Source organism: Ambystoma mexicanum, chromosome 4p (genome assembly GCF_040938575.1).
Source record: "Ambystoma mexicanum isolate Mex_15411 chromosome 4p, UKY_AmexF1_1, whole genome shotgun sequence".
NCBI lineage: Eukaryota > Metazoa > Chordata > Amphibia > Caudata > Ambystomatidae > Ambystoma > Ambystoma mexicanum.
The window spans coordinates 1,229,928,855-1,229,946,287 of record NC_090927.1 but is presented as its reverse complement, the minus strand read 5'-3'; the positions used below and the strand labels follow the sequence as shown (position 1 = coordinate 1,229,946,287).

The following is a 17,433-nucleotide window of genomic DNA, read 5'->3' as shown; positions in this document are numbered from 1 at the left end:
TTGTGAAGACATGAGGAATGAACCTGCAAATTAGGAGGAAGACATGATGCACAAGCACATATCAATACACCATGCAGTGTACAATACAACAACAATATCCACTAGGAATGCATACACAGTATTGACTACAGACTACCCACACAGCTCATGGGAGTCCAACGCCACTATGTAATTCACTGTCACTTGGGCACACCCTTTGCAAGCCCATGGAAACGGGAAGCAGGAGGGGTGTGTGTCTCACGAACCCAAGCATCTAGCCCAAACTCAGGACAAGCCTGCATGTGCCGAGCCGGAATACAGTGGATGCCCACAGGAGCCACACAAGGAAACACACTGTAAAAAGAAAAATCAAAAATCAAAAATGGCCATGTGGTTGCTGGGAGGGGGGAGGCCACCCAGGAAGTCCGAGGACAGGGTGCGCACCAACAACCACCTGTGTGGATGTTGGGGAAAAATAAACACCTCCATGGGCTCATGGCCTGCACGGCTATGCCATTGTGGGAGAACTGCTGCTGTCGCTCTCATCACCCTCTGCTGCTGCATCAGGAGGTGGTGGTGCTATGGGAGGCAGCCCACACAAAGCCCTGGTATGGTCCTCCATGGCAGCAAGCATGCGGGTGTGGAAGGTCTCATTCTGGAGGATCATAGTGCGGAGATCCCCATGCAGCACCTGACGTGATGCCTGGATCTCCTCCCAAGTTGCCTGCATCTCAGCTGAGAGCAAACGTGTGAGCCGCTCCAGCTGCTGTTCTGTCCTCAAGTTAGTGGAAGCCTCAAGGTCAACAAGAGTCTCCCTGAGGTGATGGAGTTCTACCCTCAGGGCTTCCCTGTGGCCCTGGGATTCTATTGATATCGATTGGCGTAGAGTCTCCAGTGCCGCCCGTCGGTCCCTGTTGGACGCCAACATGTCTTCCCTGTGTGATTGGCAAATGGAGTCTGTTGCCTGCTGTAGTTGCTCCATCTGCCTTTCAGGGGGGACAATGGAAGTGGCCACCCTCTCCATTGCTTGAGCCATCATCTCAACTGATGCTGCCTGTTGGGTTGCCATACCGTACATGGATTGTTCCCATAACGTATTGCCTGGTGGCATACGGCCACTGCATCAGCGGGCACCACACCTGTTTGGGGCAAGGCGATCTGCGCCTTGTTGTGCCGGCACTGCCTGAGGCTGCAGGACTGCATACCCCCTCTGATCTGCTGGCCCAGGAACAGGATCAGATGTTGTGGAGTGTGACCCTGCATCTGTAACCGCCAAAGGCAGACTTACCAACACTGACATCCCCATAGAGGGTTCTACCCCTGGTGCAGGTGGGTTGGACAGAACAGAATCCCTGCCAGAAACACTTACTTGCGACGGCACATAGGTCTCATCATCCGAATCAGCACCTGAATAGAGGTCTGGGGAGGTGCACCTAGAGTCACCCCTGGACAGAATGGTCTGCAGCAAGATTGGGTTCTCACCCACCACCACATCACGTCCCCCATTGGTGCCCGGTCGTGCCTGAGATTCCTCCTGGGTCTGCACCATCTCCTCAACCTCAACAGCATCATATGCGTCATCCCCTGCAAAACATGAAAGACAAAACATGGAAACAGGCGTTAGCACCATAGCACACAAATAGGCCTGACAAGCTACAGAACCAGTACATGTCCCACATGACTATAACCCTCCCATGCATGCACTGTCACTGAGTTGGAAGGGGAGGCAAAAGGCAGACACTAATGACACCAAGATGGAAGAGCAACACATTAGCCGGTCAAGTGGCACAGCGAGTAGAGCGCTCGCTTTGACATCAGTGCAGAGCCTGCGAACGCAGGTTCGAATCCCGGCAGCGCCAAAACTCAGCGTTTCATCCTTCCGAGGTCGATAAATGAGCACCACACACCGTGGGTAATAATAAGCAGCGCTCAGATACCTAAGGGTTCGTAGCGCTATATAAATGCCAAATTATTATTATTATTATTATTATTATTATTATTATTTGCTGCATGCTGGGTAGCACTGCCATCACACATTGGCCTGTGAGTGGCATGTCCAATACACATACATGACACATGCCATCACACAGATGGCATGTACCATAGCCATGGTACATTCCACAAGTACATCCATATGTCAGTGAATGAGTACTGTCAGCCATCCATGTGAGATGGACATGATGAGATGGAAAATGCTACATAGTGTGACAAAATACGCATGTGCCACACACTGCAACACATCCAGTGTACAAAAATACAGTGATTGCAGGCCGATGTACACATCAATGGTTGTGCACTTCAACATGACAGGAAACAACTATCATGTTCCACATTCAAACAGGCCCCAAAAATGTATGTGATCAGGCCAATACTCAATCAGCCTGAATGGTCAAATCATTCACCTAACAAGGTAACACATGTGGGCCAATGTGGGGTTCATCAATGACAGAAGCATGTCACAAATGTGACAATAGGGCTGAGGAATGCGTAGCAAAAGTGGGAGAATTGAAACAATCAGCCTGAACGAACACTGAAAAATACAATCAATGTTGTTGCAAGATGCCACTTCAAGGGCAACTGCCGTAATGTTGCGCTAAACTACTACTGTGGGCAGAAGGGATACTATCACACCCAAATCCAAGGCCGCTGAATGTTTTGGATGAAGCACATGCGTGACCCATACCACTCAGGCACACACACCCTCACCTGGCACTCAATCAGAACCCGTCACCCAAACAACATACACATGCATTACACACACATGCATGGGCACTCACTGGACAATGCATCATAATCAGGTCCTTCTCCCACACCTTGGATCTGTTCCTCTGTGACGAAGGCCCCAGCAACAGACTCATGTTCAGTGAGTTTGTTGTCCTCTCGTGGAGACCCACCGCCAGTCATCAGAGTAGCGGCATGATTTGAGGCCAGCTTGTTCTTTGCTCTGCGTTTCAGGTCATTCCACCGCTTGTAGCAATCATCAGCTGTGCGCCTTACAAATCCAAGGGCACTTATGTGGTCGGCGATGATCTGCCAGTGTGCCTTACGTTGACCAGTTGTGGTCTTGGACCCTGCAGTCACCAGCATTTCGTGGCGATGTGCCGACAAATAGGAGACAAGTGCATCAAGTTCTGCATCATTAAAGCAAGGCTTCCTTGACGTGCCGGAGTGCGTAGCTGTGTCTGGGGTCTCAGCCTGTCGTGCCAGAGCACCCTTCTTCCTCTTATTTAAAGGTGGAGCGGAGCCAGAGTGGCTTACGCCGCTCTGGTCAGTAGGGGCAGAATCACCGGTGGACTGGATAGTAGGAGTGTGGGAATGCACAATGACCATAGGTCTTGATGCAGGCATTGGTTGCAGGGTAATGTTGGCAGGGGGAACGTCAGTTTGATGGGCCTGGACCGACACTGTACTGGCTGAGAGAGTCAGAGCTGGGGCGGATGGAGCTGCAGCTGCCCCTGCAGCCTCCCCACCCTGCATACTTGGGGCAGCAGATGACATAGCTGCCCCAGATCCAAGTGGCTTAGTGACAACAACTTGCACCGCCACACGTGGCCTAGACTTGCTGACCTGGAAGTCAGCCGGGGAGTCATCCTGTGCCAGGTCAGGTGCCACAATGGGCTGGTCCAACAGGGGCTGAGCTGGGATGGTGTCAGCCACGTTTCCCTCAACCATGGGGGGAGGGCATGGGTGTCCCTGATTGTTCCTCCACAGATGGGGGTATATGGGCACCCTGCAAATCCCGGCCACATCCCCTACCGCGCCCACCACGGCCACCTTTTGAAGGTCGGCCACCTTTGCCTCCCTTACCGCTTGGTCGCCTCCCAACCATGGCACTGATGTTGTGTGTATGAGAGTTGCAGTAAACTATTGTCCTGGGCAATTGGGGGTCAAAGGGGTAGGATACTAGGTGGAATTCGTACCCTAGTGCTCTAACAAGGCTGTCTGTGATCCCTGGGGGAAGATGACGGGTCACACAACGCACAGGCAGCCCAAAATCAAAAATTAACGTGCACGCAACCCCTCGTAGACCACGTGCGTGAAAAAATGAACCCGCACTACGCTGTGGCACCCAGAAACACAAAAATAAGCGTACGTGTAATACACGCAGCCTAAAATGACCTCTGAAGGGGAACACGACACACGGGTCAAGCACAGTTGCTAAGTACGTGCAGAACTCACCGTCTGCCTGGAAAAAGAACGTGAAAAATACACACGTGTGCGCGTTGGCAACACCCCCGCCAAAAGAAGAATTGTACACTGTCTGAGAAGACAGGACAAAAGGAGAAGTGAACTCTGTTTTAGGAAACAGGCCCTGTCATCACGTGCTATGAGGGAAACAGCCGCGCGCGTAATGTAATTTACGCGCTAAGGGCCTTTGGTCCAATGAAATCGCGTGCGTGTGCTGACGCGCTTACGCGCTAAGGCCCTTTCCTCGAATTACACGCTGATGTGCAATTTTTCACATGCCAAATCACTCCGTATCAAGCTGGCCACGTGAAAAAAACACACGGAAGACCACGCTCCTGCACAGAAGGCCGAATTACTGCCCCCCAGAGCCCCGAGCACGCTCCCACCTGCCATCTGCTGCTGCCTGACTGCCTGCTGCCCACGTGCCCTGCCATTTGCTGCCTGCACGTCAGCCAGGGGTGTAGTTGCTGTGACCACCCCTGCTAGAACCGAAGACTCCCGACTGGGATTCCATCGCTCCACAGCCCAGCCCCAGGACCCAGTTGCCCACCCACTCCTGCCTCTGGGGTTGCCATGTCCAGCATAACACCATCTGGCAGCACTCAGCCAGAGAGGCAGAGGGCCACCAGCTTCACTTCCACCGAAGTTGGTGTCCTGGTGGAGCAAGTCCTGGGGCAGTATGATGCTCTCTTTGGACGTTTGCACGCCGACAATGAAGGACGGACCAGGATCTGGATGGACATCGTGACTGCCATCAACGCGGAGGGGGTGGCAGTCCGCGACTTACATCATGTCAAGAAGCGCTGGGAGGACTTCAGGTCAAGGACCCTCAACAAGGCCCGGCGCCTCGCTAAGGCAGCGGATGCCAAGGGGCGCCGGGGCCAGCTGTCGAACCATCAAATGAGAGTCCTGGAACGCATATGCCCAGCGCTCTACCTCCAGATCCTTGAGAGGCAGACCCGTCTGGAGTCGAGCGGTAAGTGTACATGCATGTTGATAGTACGCTGTGCGTGTTGTGGTGTGCCAGCAGTGTGCAGGTTGCACATGTGTTTATTTAGGGCCATGTAGGGATGTGTATGAACATGGGCGTGAGGCTGCCACATGTGAGTCCTCTCAGTTGTGAGACACATTGATGGTGTATGTGTTGGTAAGCATGCTGGGCAAATGCAGGTGTGGGAGCACACATGTTTGAATTTCTGTGTATGTACATTGGCATGGTTGTGGCATGGATGGTGGTTCATAATGCATTTACCTGCACTATGTAAATGTGCATGTATGTGTATCTGACAAGTGTGCAACTGTGATACAACATGGATGCACGTGACACTGATATGTAGAAGGATGAATGGCAGATGTAACATGTATGGGGATCTCATCACTGCAACAGTTGGAGGAGATGTAGACATGCATGTAAGTGTGGTGGCGTGTGTGCATGTCTAGTCCACTCCTTGTGTTTCATGTGATGTCAGGCTCACCTTTGGCTGTTCATGCTGTTGTATGTGTATGGATGGTGCTGCCTGGTGCAATATTGCTGTTGAAATGTTCATGTGTGTGAGTTAAAATGACATTTGTGTCGTGGAGTGTGATGCCGTGTCTGTAGTTAAACAATGCCACTCATGTGCAACTGTCATGTGTGTATCAGTCCACTGTACAGTGCCCTGATGCCTGTGTTTTATCTCTCCCTCTCTGCAGCATCAACTGAAGAAGAGGGCGGAGAGGGTGCTGTGGAGCACAGCGGCAGGGATCATCCTGCCAGCCGGAGACGCAAGGCCCGGCTCCCCTCCCAGGTTGTCATCTTGTCGGGGAGTGAGGAGTTCCGGTGCCGCATCCCAGGCTGCAGCTGCCGAGGGAAGGTCCAAGAGGCGGTGGTCGGAGTTGGACTCCTCGGCAGCAGAAGGGGCACTGAGACCCCACAGGGTCCGACGGAGGAAGATGGCACAGAGTCATCCAGGTTGGTGGGGGGTTTGGTGGAGGAGGAGGCCGTGCAAGGGACAGACATGGGGCCTGGAGGTGGGGATTCCACTGATGCTAGTGGTGCAGTGCAGGGGCAGGGACAGGAGGCAGCACAGGCCACCGCGGAGGTGCCTGTGTGTAATCTTGTCCCCGATCCTGTGAATGCATCATCCCGCACCAGCAGGGATGCCTACATCCAGACCCGTTTTCAGGGAGGGGATCTGCTTACAACAACAGGCCTTCCTCTCCCTGCGGACGTGGCTATCCGGGACAGGGTTGAGACTGTCCTGGGTGGGTTGCGTTGCGTCAACGGGCCATGCGAGGTGGCCTGCAGTCTTTTCATGAGGAGACTGCACGTCATCTCGAATAGCTCATTGACCGCGTTGACCTACTGTGACAGCTCACCAGGGCCGGATTCCTCCGTTTGCTGGACCTTGTTCCAACCCCCTCCTCAACTGAACCCCCTATGCACCAGTTGTACTCCATGCCATCTTCCCACCCATGTATCACCTGGGTACCCTGTGGAGCTGCCTCTGACCCTGCGGCCAGGCTGGTGGAGGACACATCCCTGCCACAGTTGGGAGTCGGACGTCCAGCAGGGGTGGCCACATCAACAACTGCACCCCAGCTGGAGGAGGATGTGCAGGCATCAAGAGCCAGGGCACAGGCAGAGGCACAGCAGCAGCAGCAAAAAGGTGGGAGCCATGATGGCTGGGGGCCTTTGTCATCGGAGGGGCAGGCATCGGCCAGAGGGCAGGAGGACCCAGGACTGGAAGTGTCTTCCATGTGGCAGCGGTTAAGCCATGCTATAGATGCGGAGCGGCAGCAGGCTAAAGAGGCACGGCTCACGATGGTCAGTGCGGAGAACTCCATGCGGAGGGCCCTGAGGCGGGCCGAGTGCCTCGAGGCAATTCGCAGGGAGTTGGAGGAGAACATGTCGTCGTCCCTGCGAACCCTCTGGGCCGTGGAAGAGGACCGCCTCCAGGACATTGAGCAGGAGTTCGATGATGCCCTGACCCGGGACATCCAAAAGTGAGCCATCGGACTAGCCCGCTGCCATTGTAAATAGTTTTTAGAGTTAGGTTTCCTTTTCGTTTTCCTTTTATTTGTGGTCAATGGACAATGCCACAAACATTTGTATATAGTTATATTTTTAGGTAGTTTTCTTAGGTAGGTTTCATTTGTTTAGTTGGGCTCATGGACCCTGTACATCGTTGGACAATGGATTGATTTATTTTTGGGATTTTTGCACATGGATTAATGGATTTTTATTTTGGACAATGGATTGTATATAGTTACATCATGGATTCATTTGGATTTTTATTTATCATTATGAACATGAAACAATGGATATCTTTTTTTTACCTTTTTTTGGATTTGCATTGGTGGAGGGAGATTTTGGACTATTTTTCTTTCAAATTTTTTTGCATTGCTTATTTTCATTCACTCATCTTTTTCACATGCTTTTCATTTCATGTTTGATATTTTGGTATGCTTTCATTTCATTTATTTATTTATGTACACAATAAATTTTCATATTTTAGTTCCATGTGTGGGATTTGCTCATTGGGTTGATGCATGTGAAATTGTGGGTTTACACAAGCAATGCCAACCAGTGTATGTGTGTGATGGACATGTGTTGATGTACATAGTTGAGTTTTGGTTTGTGTCTTGAGAGGCATGTCAGTGTGGGGTGGATTGGGAAATCATTGCGTCTCAAGAATGGGGTGGCGTGATGTGGTATTTTTTGGTGTAGAAGTGGGCCGTGACTGCATCTTTATTTCGTGTAGGGGGGACATGAGTGGGACATGAGTGGGGGCCTGCTGGCATGTGCCCCTGACTGCTGGGGGTGGGGGTGCAGGAGGACATGAGTGGGACATGAGTGGGGGCCTGCTGGCAGGTGCCCCTGACTGCTGGAGGGTGGGGGTGCAAAGGGACATGAGTGGGACATGAGTGGGGGCCTGCTGGCAGGTGCCCCTGACTGCTGCGGGGTGGGGGTGCAGGGGGACATGAGTGGGGGCCTGCTGGCAGGTGCCCCTGACTGCTGCGGGGTGGGGGTGCAGGGGGACATGAGTGGGGGCCTGCTGGCAGGTACCCCTGACTGCTGGGGGGTGGGGGTGCAGAGGGACATGAGTGGGACATGAGTGGGGGCCTGCTGGCAGGTGTCCCTGACTGCTGGGGGGTGGGGGTGCAGGGGGAGATGAGTGGGGGCCTGATGGCAGGTGCCCCGCACTGCTGGGGGGTGGGGGTGCAGGGGGACATGAGTGGGGGCCTGATGGCAGGTGCCCCACACTGCTGGGGGGTGGGGGTGCAGGGGGACATGCGTGGTACATGAGTGGGGGCCTGATGGCAGGTGTCCCGCACTGTTGGGGGGTGGGGGTGCAGAGGGACATGAGTGGGGGCCTGATGGCAGGTGCCCCAGACTGCTGGGGGGTGGGGGTGCAGGGTGACATGAGTGGGGGCCTGCTGGCAGGTGCCCCTGACTGCTAGGGGGTAGGGGTGCAGGGGGACATGAGTGGGGGCCTGATGGCAGGTGCCCCAGACTGCTGGGGGTGGGGGTGCAGGGTGACATGAGTGGGGGCCTGCTGGCAGGTGCCCCTGACTGCTGGGGTGTGGGGGTGCAGGGGGACATGAGTGGGGGCCTGATGGCAGGTGCCTCGCACTGGTGGGGGTGGGGGTGCAGGGGGACATGAGTGGGGGCCTGCTGGCAGGTGCCCCTGACTGCTGGGGGGTGGGGGTGCAGGGGGACATGAGTGGGGGCCTGCTGGCAGGTGCCCCTGACTACTGGGGGGTGGGGGTGCAAAAGGACATGAGTGGGACATAAGTGGGGGCCTGATGGCAGGTGCCTCGCACTGCTGGGGGTGCAGGGGGACATGAGTGGTGGCCTGATGGCAGGTGCCCCACACTGCTGGGGGGTGGGGGTGCAGGGGGACATGTGTGGGACATGAGTGGGGGCCTGATGGCAGGTGCCCCGCACTGCTGGGGGTGGGGGTGCAGGGGGACATGAGTGGGGGCCTTCTGGCAGGTGCCCCTGACTGCTGGGGGGTGGGGGTGCAGGGGAACATGAGTGGGACATGAGTGGGGGCCTGATGGCAGGTGCCCCTGACTGCTGGGGGGTGAGGGTGCAGGGGGACATGAGTGGGGGCCTGCTGGCAGGTGCCCCTGACTGCTGGGGGTGGGGGTGCAAAGAGACATGAGTGGGTGATCAGTAGTGCAAGCTGACATGTGGCTTGGCAGGGAGGCATGCCCATGGTAGATGGGCTGCCTGTGGGACATGACCAGGGGTGCAGGGTAGTCTCCTGTGGTGTGGGCTGCCTGCAGGGGCCATGGGGGGTGTAGAGGGAACACCTGGGAGGACCCACACTGCCAATTCACGTGTAGGACTCCCCGCGCACCCCCGAAATTCAGTACACCACTCTGACAGCAAAATCGCGTGTGAAACTTCCCACGCACACCAGGGATACACGTACCCCACTTGCACAGGGCCAATCGCGTGTGAAACTTCCCACGTACCCCCGAAATACACGTACCCTGCTCAAATTGCATGTGAAACTTCGCGCGCACCCCAGGAATACACGTACCCCACTCGCACAGGCCCGATTGCGTGTGAAACTTCCCGCGCACCCCCAAAATACACATACTCTGCTCAAATCGCATGTGAGACTTCCCGCGCACCGCAGTTATCCACGTACCCCACTTGCACAGGGCCAATCGCGTGTGAAACTTCCCACGCACCCCCGAAATACATGTACCCTGCTCAAATCACGTGTGAGACTTCCCGTGCACCCCAGTTATCCACGTACCCCACTCGCACAGGTCCAATCGCGTGTGAAACTTCCCGCGCACACCCGAAATACACGTACCCTGGTCAAATCACGTGTGAAACTTCGCGCGCACCCCAGGAATACACGTACCACACTCGCAGAGGGCCAATCGCGTGTGAAACTTCCCCCACACCCCCAAAATACACGTACCCCGAAATACACGTACCCTGCTCAAATCACGTGTGAGACTTCCCGCGCACCCCAGTTATCCACGTACCCCACTCGCACAGGGCCAATCGCGTGTGAAACTTCCCGCACACCCCTGAAATACACGTCCCCTGCTCAAATTGCGTGTGAGACTTCACGCGCACCCCAGTTATCCACATACCCCACTCGGACAGGGCCAATTGCGTGTGAAACGTCCCTCGCACCCCCGAAATACACGTACCCTGCTCAAATCTCGTGTGAGACTTCACGCGAAACCCAGTTATCCACGTCACTCGCACAGGGCCTATCGCGTGTGAAACTTCATGCGAACCCCAGTAATACCCGTTCCTCGCTTGTGGTTTGCTGTTTGGCAGCCCTGAACTGGTCCAGGGCTAGCGCAGCCCTTTGTGCTGGATTGTGGATTTTGATGGCTTTTTCTTGCGCTAGGGGCGTTCTTGGGGGCGTAACTGGCGCTGCTGCAGGGTCGCTGCACCACGGCTGGTTTGGGAGGCTAAAATCCATTAATACGCTGTGCGCGGAAATGGATTTTAGCGCACGCGGCTGGCGCAGACATTCGCACGCGCACACTGTGCGCCAGCCGCGTGCGCCACTTGTTCGCTAAATTCTATGAATTACCCCGTATATGTTGTAAACCAGAGTATGTGACGTATGTAGAACAAGTAAAACGACAGAGGCCAAAGGAAATCCTGGAGACTAGGTTCCCCTTGAGAAAGCCATATCTGCATTCAAGACAGTATGATGGCTGTTAAACGAAATCCCAGAATAAGCAGGATGCCTGACTGAGGCAGCAGAGTGGTGACATCATGCAAGAGTCGAGATGACGTAAAGTAAAAGAGATGCAGACATGAGAGAATACAGATATTCGTTAAGACATCAAGAAAGTATCAAAGATAAGCAACATCTTGGGCTCAAGATGAAGAGGCTTATGCTGAAGAAACAATGAAGATATCAAGCCAGTTCACACATATACAAACACAAAGTAACGCAAGCAGACAATGTTTTTGTGAGGCTAGATTTATAGCAAAATAGATTGGGGCAAGTGCCAATGTTTGGATACATAGAAATAAGTAAAGAATAGATGGTCCCATTATGAACTATAAGCAGAGCTGAGCTAAAGGAGTAAGGCCATCTTTTCCAAGTGTGGCGTAGTTAGAAAACAAATGGATTACAAACGATGTTCAGAAAGGCGAGGTTGAACGAGCCAAGAAGCCAAGATTGTATCTGGTTGAGAAAAACAGAAATTAGTTACAATCTTGTGAAGGAATGAACTTCTGTTCAGAAGCTTGGAGAGAACAAGATGATGTCAGAGACTCATTGGAAAATAGTCTTTTTAATACACTAAAAGCTCCATTTTGTGGTCTTCAGTCACGTGGGGACAAGGAGTTGGACGAGCAGAATGGTCACATCTATGCACAAGGGCAGAGCGTGCCTCTACTCCCCTGTATCTTCCAAAGCAAAAGAACACACCCAAGCATGAGTCAAAAGGCCCTAATTGACAATCGACCACTAAGGTGATGATGAATGATGTTCTAATTGGTGGGAAGTGGATGTTTAAGACTAACTCACCAGCACCTGGCAGTCAGGCCTGCGCATGTACAGCATGGGCTGAAGGATGCTGAGGGGGTTAGAAGCCAACCAATGATGGAGGATTGCTTGATTGGGGGTCCTAGTGTTCATAGTTCATAGTGACCTGTTTTAAGGGAAGGGCTTAGTTGCCGCACCTGATGTTAAGAAACCTATCATCTTTCTCACGCCCATTAGATGAGTATGGATTGTATACTTAGTTATTCCCTTAAACCCTATCATTCTCTTCAGTAGGTTTTTGTAGTTTTCCACGTAGGATGACGTTAGTAATATGCAGGTTGTACGTCACCTATGATGAGATTTTAGTACAAAAGAATGCTTTTTTATAAGGTTTGTTGAGATCATGCTGTGAGACATCCATTGTCCGTTGTACTCCCTGTTTTAGATAACTGATATTAAAACAGTTATCTTTTTGCCAATTTCCTGAGTCGTTTTGGTTATTGATGTTTGAATAACCTCTACATCCCCATTCCTCTCAAATGTATTGCTGACCTATCTTAAAGGGCTGGAAGTCCTCCAATTCACATTATTTTGCTTGCTCGTCTTAAGATTGTCTCTTACAGCCCAGCTGAACTCCTACCTTGGCCCTGTCTTGTTTTGACCCCAGAATTCTCAGGTTCCTCCACCTCAACTAAAGTGATGGGCCTTTGTACATGCTTATGTTTGACATAAACACATTTTCACCAGCCATAAAATCCTATTTACCCACTCATCCTATCACCTACAATCACCCACTTGATCATCACAATCTCTCATGTTTCCTTCTATCTGCATCAGCCCATCTCTCATTCATATTCATCCATCCACCCACCATCTTCCTCCCGTATTTACCCATATGTCTATATTTGCACCCGGGAAAGGACTCTCAGCCAATCAGGTGGCAGTAAAAGCAGGTGAGAACGCACTGTGTGCCACCTGCCTTTTCCAGCTACCCAAGGCTCTTCCACGGGTGTGCCATCTTGATTGTGGGGAGGCAACACGCCCACACCCTCTCCCCACCCCTCTGAGACATCCCACACCACTCCCCCACAGCACTCCCTCCGCCCCACTTACCTGGTCGACCAGAGTGTTGTGCTCCTCCTGTCCTCGGTGCCCACCAAGGAAATAGAAAAGGGACTTACTCCCTTTTCTATGAACTACGGCGGGAGCCACCTTGTATTTTTGTTTTCATGGGATATTGGGCTCGCACAATATGTGTAGAGGCTAGTTCTCCCATTAGAGAAAGAAAAACGATTTGCACCCCGGACAGAGCCTCCATGTGCGCAAATAGCAATCACCTCCTTGTCAGGGGTGTGGGGGCGTACATGGCGATAAAGGCCCACAGCCCTTTGGCTGGTGGACTGTTACAGGCCTTGTACGTCCACCGACATGGAGGGGACAGCTACGTTAATCCACTCCTCCATATACATCCACACAGCAATCCATCTATTCACACACAATTATTAAAAAGCAGATGTTTTGAACCGCTGCTGTCCCATTCGCATTTCTAGCCTTCAAACAGGGCTAGATACATTGTTTTTCTTTTCCTTTTCATTTCACAATCACAGGCTCTTTAAGAGCCTGTGATTGTGAAATGCGCTCCCAGTTCCCACGTTAGTACCTTGTCCCGATACTCATGTGTGGAACAGGCCTGCGAAGCACATCGTTAATGCAGCCACACAACCCTCCTATTATGTGCAGCTCACCTTTCAGAATAAGGTGACCTGAGTCGTACGTAAAAGAAGCACAGCCTCTATGCTTCGCTTTGCGAACTGACCCAGTGAGTACCCAGTGAGTTGCCTTTCCTGTGTGGGTGCTCATTTCTTTGTGCACCTCATCAGTCAGCAGAAGAGCAAAGGGTGCCCAGCAAAGGCACACCAGCAGGAGTTATTTTGAACATTGAATGGTATTTAAACTTTTCAGAAGAGATATAGTTTCCTTTGATGAATTGCACTCTCCCAAAGGTGCAACCTCTCACCAGTGTTCTGAGGTTTATGACAAATCATCCCAGCTGATGCATCGGCACAAACACAGGTTTACAAAAATAAAATGCAATTAAAAATGGAGTGCGTAACAATAGTTGTATGCCGATCCTCTCTTTCTTTATTGTTGTTTCAGTTGGAGAACCCATTAACCATGAAGCCTGGGAATGGTTCTACAGTGTGGTGGGAGAGAAAAGGTGCACTCTGGTGGACACCTGGTGGCAGACGGGTAAGACCTGCTATTCATCTACTGACGAAGACAGTGTTGATCACAAACGTTCTCTATCGTTATTACAATGCATTCCTCAGTTGATCGATTATTAGATGACGTGCAACATGCTTCTGAACGTACATTAGGATGTACTCATTCACATGGGCCTCTTGGGAATAAACTGGGAAAGGCCAGGGGCCTGCTGCATGTTCACTCAAGAGCAGTGTCCTATGATGGCATTTTAGTTTAGGCTGTTTGAAAATCGCCATTGTATTTTTTACTTTAATCCAATACAGATAAGTGGGTATTGATTTACAAAACAATGTGTAAAGCGTTTTGGAAATGGAAGTAAAAACAAATAATGAGCAAAATGAGTTGTGCCCTGGACGTGGCAGCTCTAGATGCATTGTGTATTCGGCAAAGATGATGGATGGACATTGCAAATTCTTGGTACTGCGCCTATTACGTGTGGCTGCGTTGCTTAGGGGCATATAGGAATGCCTAAGGATTTGAAGAGATTACAAACTTCCTCAGAAGGTTTAAATCACTGCATGAATGCGGAAGCCCCAAAAGTTACATATTTTATTACCCCGTAGGATCTTTATTGGTCCCAAACCTCACTGGTTGCCAGTACGACTAACAAACGAATGGGAGGTACCGTAAGAGGTGGGCGCAGCCAATTCACCATAATCACTAGCATGTGCGCGTTTGGTGTATAGTGAAAGGCGGCCAGGTCCAGAAAAGAGGGAGGTGTTTTTCAGACATCAAACTACTGTATCTCCCCCTATTAATTTCATCGGACATCTGTATTTCTGTTATTTTTATTGTTTTCCGAAATATTTTGAATTACAGGAGGTTTCTTTTAAGATCATGAATATTTAGTGCCTACTTAGCACAACCATAGTCATTGTTTGATGTTTAACCCTGTTTACAGTCAATTGCATTGCAAGCACAAGGGTACGCTTCTTAGGATAGAACCGTTTTATAAGTGCAAATTCTGGGCAGGTTATTTTAACATCTTTAATAAATATGGTCGCAAGTCCTAGCTACAACCAGGTACTAATTTGAGGATTAGGACCTCTTCTGCTAACATAAGACAATTTTTAGCTCATATCTTTTGTGTCAACATATCAAAACTACCAGAAGTCCTATCTCTAAGAAGTGGTTCTAGGTGTTTTCAAAGCTTTTTTAGGTTTGGCTGTTAGGTGGCGCTGAAAGCGCTACTTTTAAGCCGAAACTAATTTGATTAAAATGAGAGCTTTAACATAAGAGCTTCAAATATGGGCTTTGAATGGGGGCGGGATGGGGAGGGGTAATGCTTTTCCAATGGAGATGACATTTGAGGAGGGATACACAGTTGTTAGGTTATTGAATCCCTACCATTCTCTGCTCCTAGCCATGCTAATCCCTATGGCTAATCCCACCCATCCTTGCCAATCTGAGAACTCTTTGAGCTCTTCCATGGAGGCAGCCATCTTGGATGGCTGTTTTTAAGGAAGCTCTCTGGAAACAAGCCGAAACTAGCGACCATCTTTGAATAGGAAATATACCCAAATAAAATGATACATTGAATCAAGAGTATAATCTTTTTGAAAATAGCTAAAGTAATTTACAATACTTTCGACAGCAGTAATTATTTCTGTCCTTTCTGTGTTTCTTTTGCTTGTTTTTTTTTAAATATAGCTAGGGCTTTTGCTCATCCTTGTTAAATCAGTTTTAATATGTATCAACACAAAATCGGCAATTTAGTGATACATGTCATGCAGTGCTCGAACCCTTACTGGCTCAATGATTGCCTCTATTCACTGAGAAGGGTTGCGCAGATGCTTTCCTCAAATGGTCTCGCAAGCCGACTGGTAGTTCTTGGCTTCACACATAAATTGTCTGGCTAACGCCACCTCCATTTTTGTCCTTCAATGCATTCCCTTTCTGTGATATTCCTTCCCTGCCACTTTTAAACTAACTGTAAAGTGGTCTAATGCGAAACTTGCAATAAGACATGAAACCCAGAGTGCTCACATCAGAAAGGATCTCGGGGTCCTTATCCCTGAGATCCTTTCCGACGTGAGCCCTGTCCTCTGTGTTCGCAGGATTTTGCTCGCATTCAGGATTTCTAGCTACTTGCTGCCAGCATGCAGCACGTTGCCGACAGCAGGGATCTAGAATTCCAAAGTGCTAGCAAAATCTCACAAACACACAGAGGACAGTTCTCACGTGAGCAATGTCCTCTATATGTTCACAGGAATTTGTTCATACTTCGGATTTCTAGCTCCCCGCTGCCGGCAACGTGGCGCATGCTGAAGTTTGAGGAAAATCCTGCGAACACAGAGGACAGTGCTCATGGATTTTGAGCACTGTCTTCTGTGTGTTTGCGTGTTTTTGTACACAAATCACATTGTAAACTGAAATGGCAAATATATAGATACATATGTGAACCAAAAATAGTATGACAGTAACTTTGTTTAACCTTTTTGAAATGGAAGAATGAAAGTATATGAATGCAAAATGATGTCAGCCTAAACAAATCTTCTATGCGTTATGCAGCTTTTCAATCAAGTCATAAAGACACACAGACAAAACTGCGTGGCAATGCTACCTGTTACTAAACATTATTGGCCTGATTTGAAAAATTGTTTTTCAATGCGAAAATCAATGTCAATGCTTCCACAATGAATTAACTGCTTGTAGAAGTGCCTTCTTAACACTTGGGAACTGTCATTTAAACATTCCACCTGCTTGAGAAATGGCAAGCAAGCATTTCTGTTGGTTTAGGGCAATTATGACCTTGCTGGGTTTCCTCCCTTTTCTCAGCAAGCGAGTCTGTCTGCTAGGACAGCTTTTCTCCTGTTCTGAAGCACAAAGACCACATAACGGAGATGCAAGGTGTGGCTGGAGAATTTTGCAGGTAAGGCAGGGCAGCACCCAAGAAATGTTTGCAAGTTAACCATGATTTTGTGCATCATTCATTAGCCACCTCCTTGAAACATAATAGAGCTTAAATGTTCATATTCCCCTCACCACCCGGTGAGCAAGGTGTGTCTCACCCCCACTCCCAACATGACTCTGAGAACCCGACGAAGACAGTAGAACAGAATGCCAGTAAGCTTGCAGGCTCAACTCCCGGAAAGCATTTCTGGGTCAGCCAAAGGTGGTTACTTGGCCATTCTATGATGAAGCTAGGCTTCATGCCAGTTACCTGCACTAACAAACTGCAGTGAGACTTGCGCGTCTCCCAATGACCCCCCAAATCTTATTGGCTTGCTTGTGCAGCAGTGGTCTGTGGTGTAGCGCTTTCCTGGAAGGGACATTCCTAAAGCAGGTGCTACATGAATTTTATTTTCTCCTTGACAGGAGAACACTCAGGATCTCAGGATTGCTTTTGTTCCAGTCAGCAGGCATCGCCATCCAATTTGGAGGCTTGCCAGCATTTTAGGCTCATGTCCAACCCACTTAATACCAGGGCAGGAATGCCCCACACTATCTCTGCACCTTCGCTGCTGCTCCAAGACTGCATCCCGATAGGTGGACATACATAGATTAAGGACAACCAACATTGGCCATTTTT

General features: G+C 50.5%; 1 protein-coding gene across 1 annotated transcript in view; it reads left to right on the top strand.

Moving 5' to 3' along the window:
* The window catches only part of ACSS1 (acyl-CoA synthetase short chain family member 1), a 968,098-nt gene that overhangs the window by 464,680 nt on the left and 485,985 nt on the right, over window positions 1-17,433 (top strand). Inside the window, exon 8 of the mRNA XM_069606883.1 lies at window positions 13,794-13,886. Within this exon, the coding sequence (XP_069462984.1) occupies window positions 13,794-13,886 (93 nt within the window). The remainder of the gene's footprint in view (window positions 1-13,793; window positions 13,887-17,433) is intronic.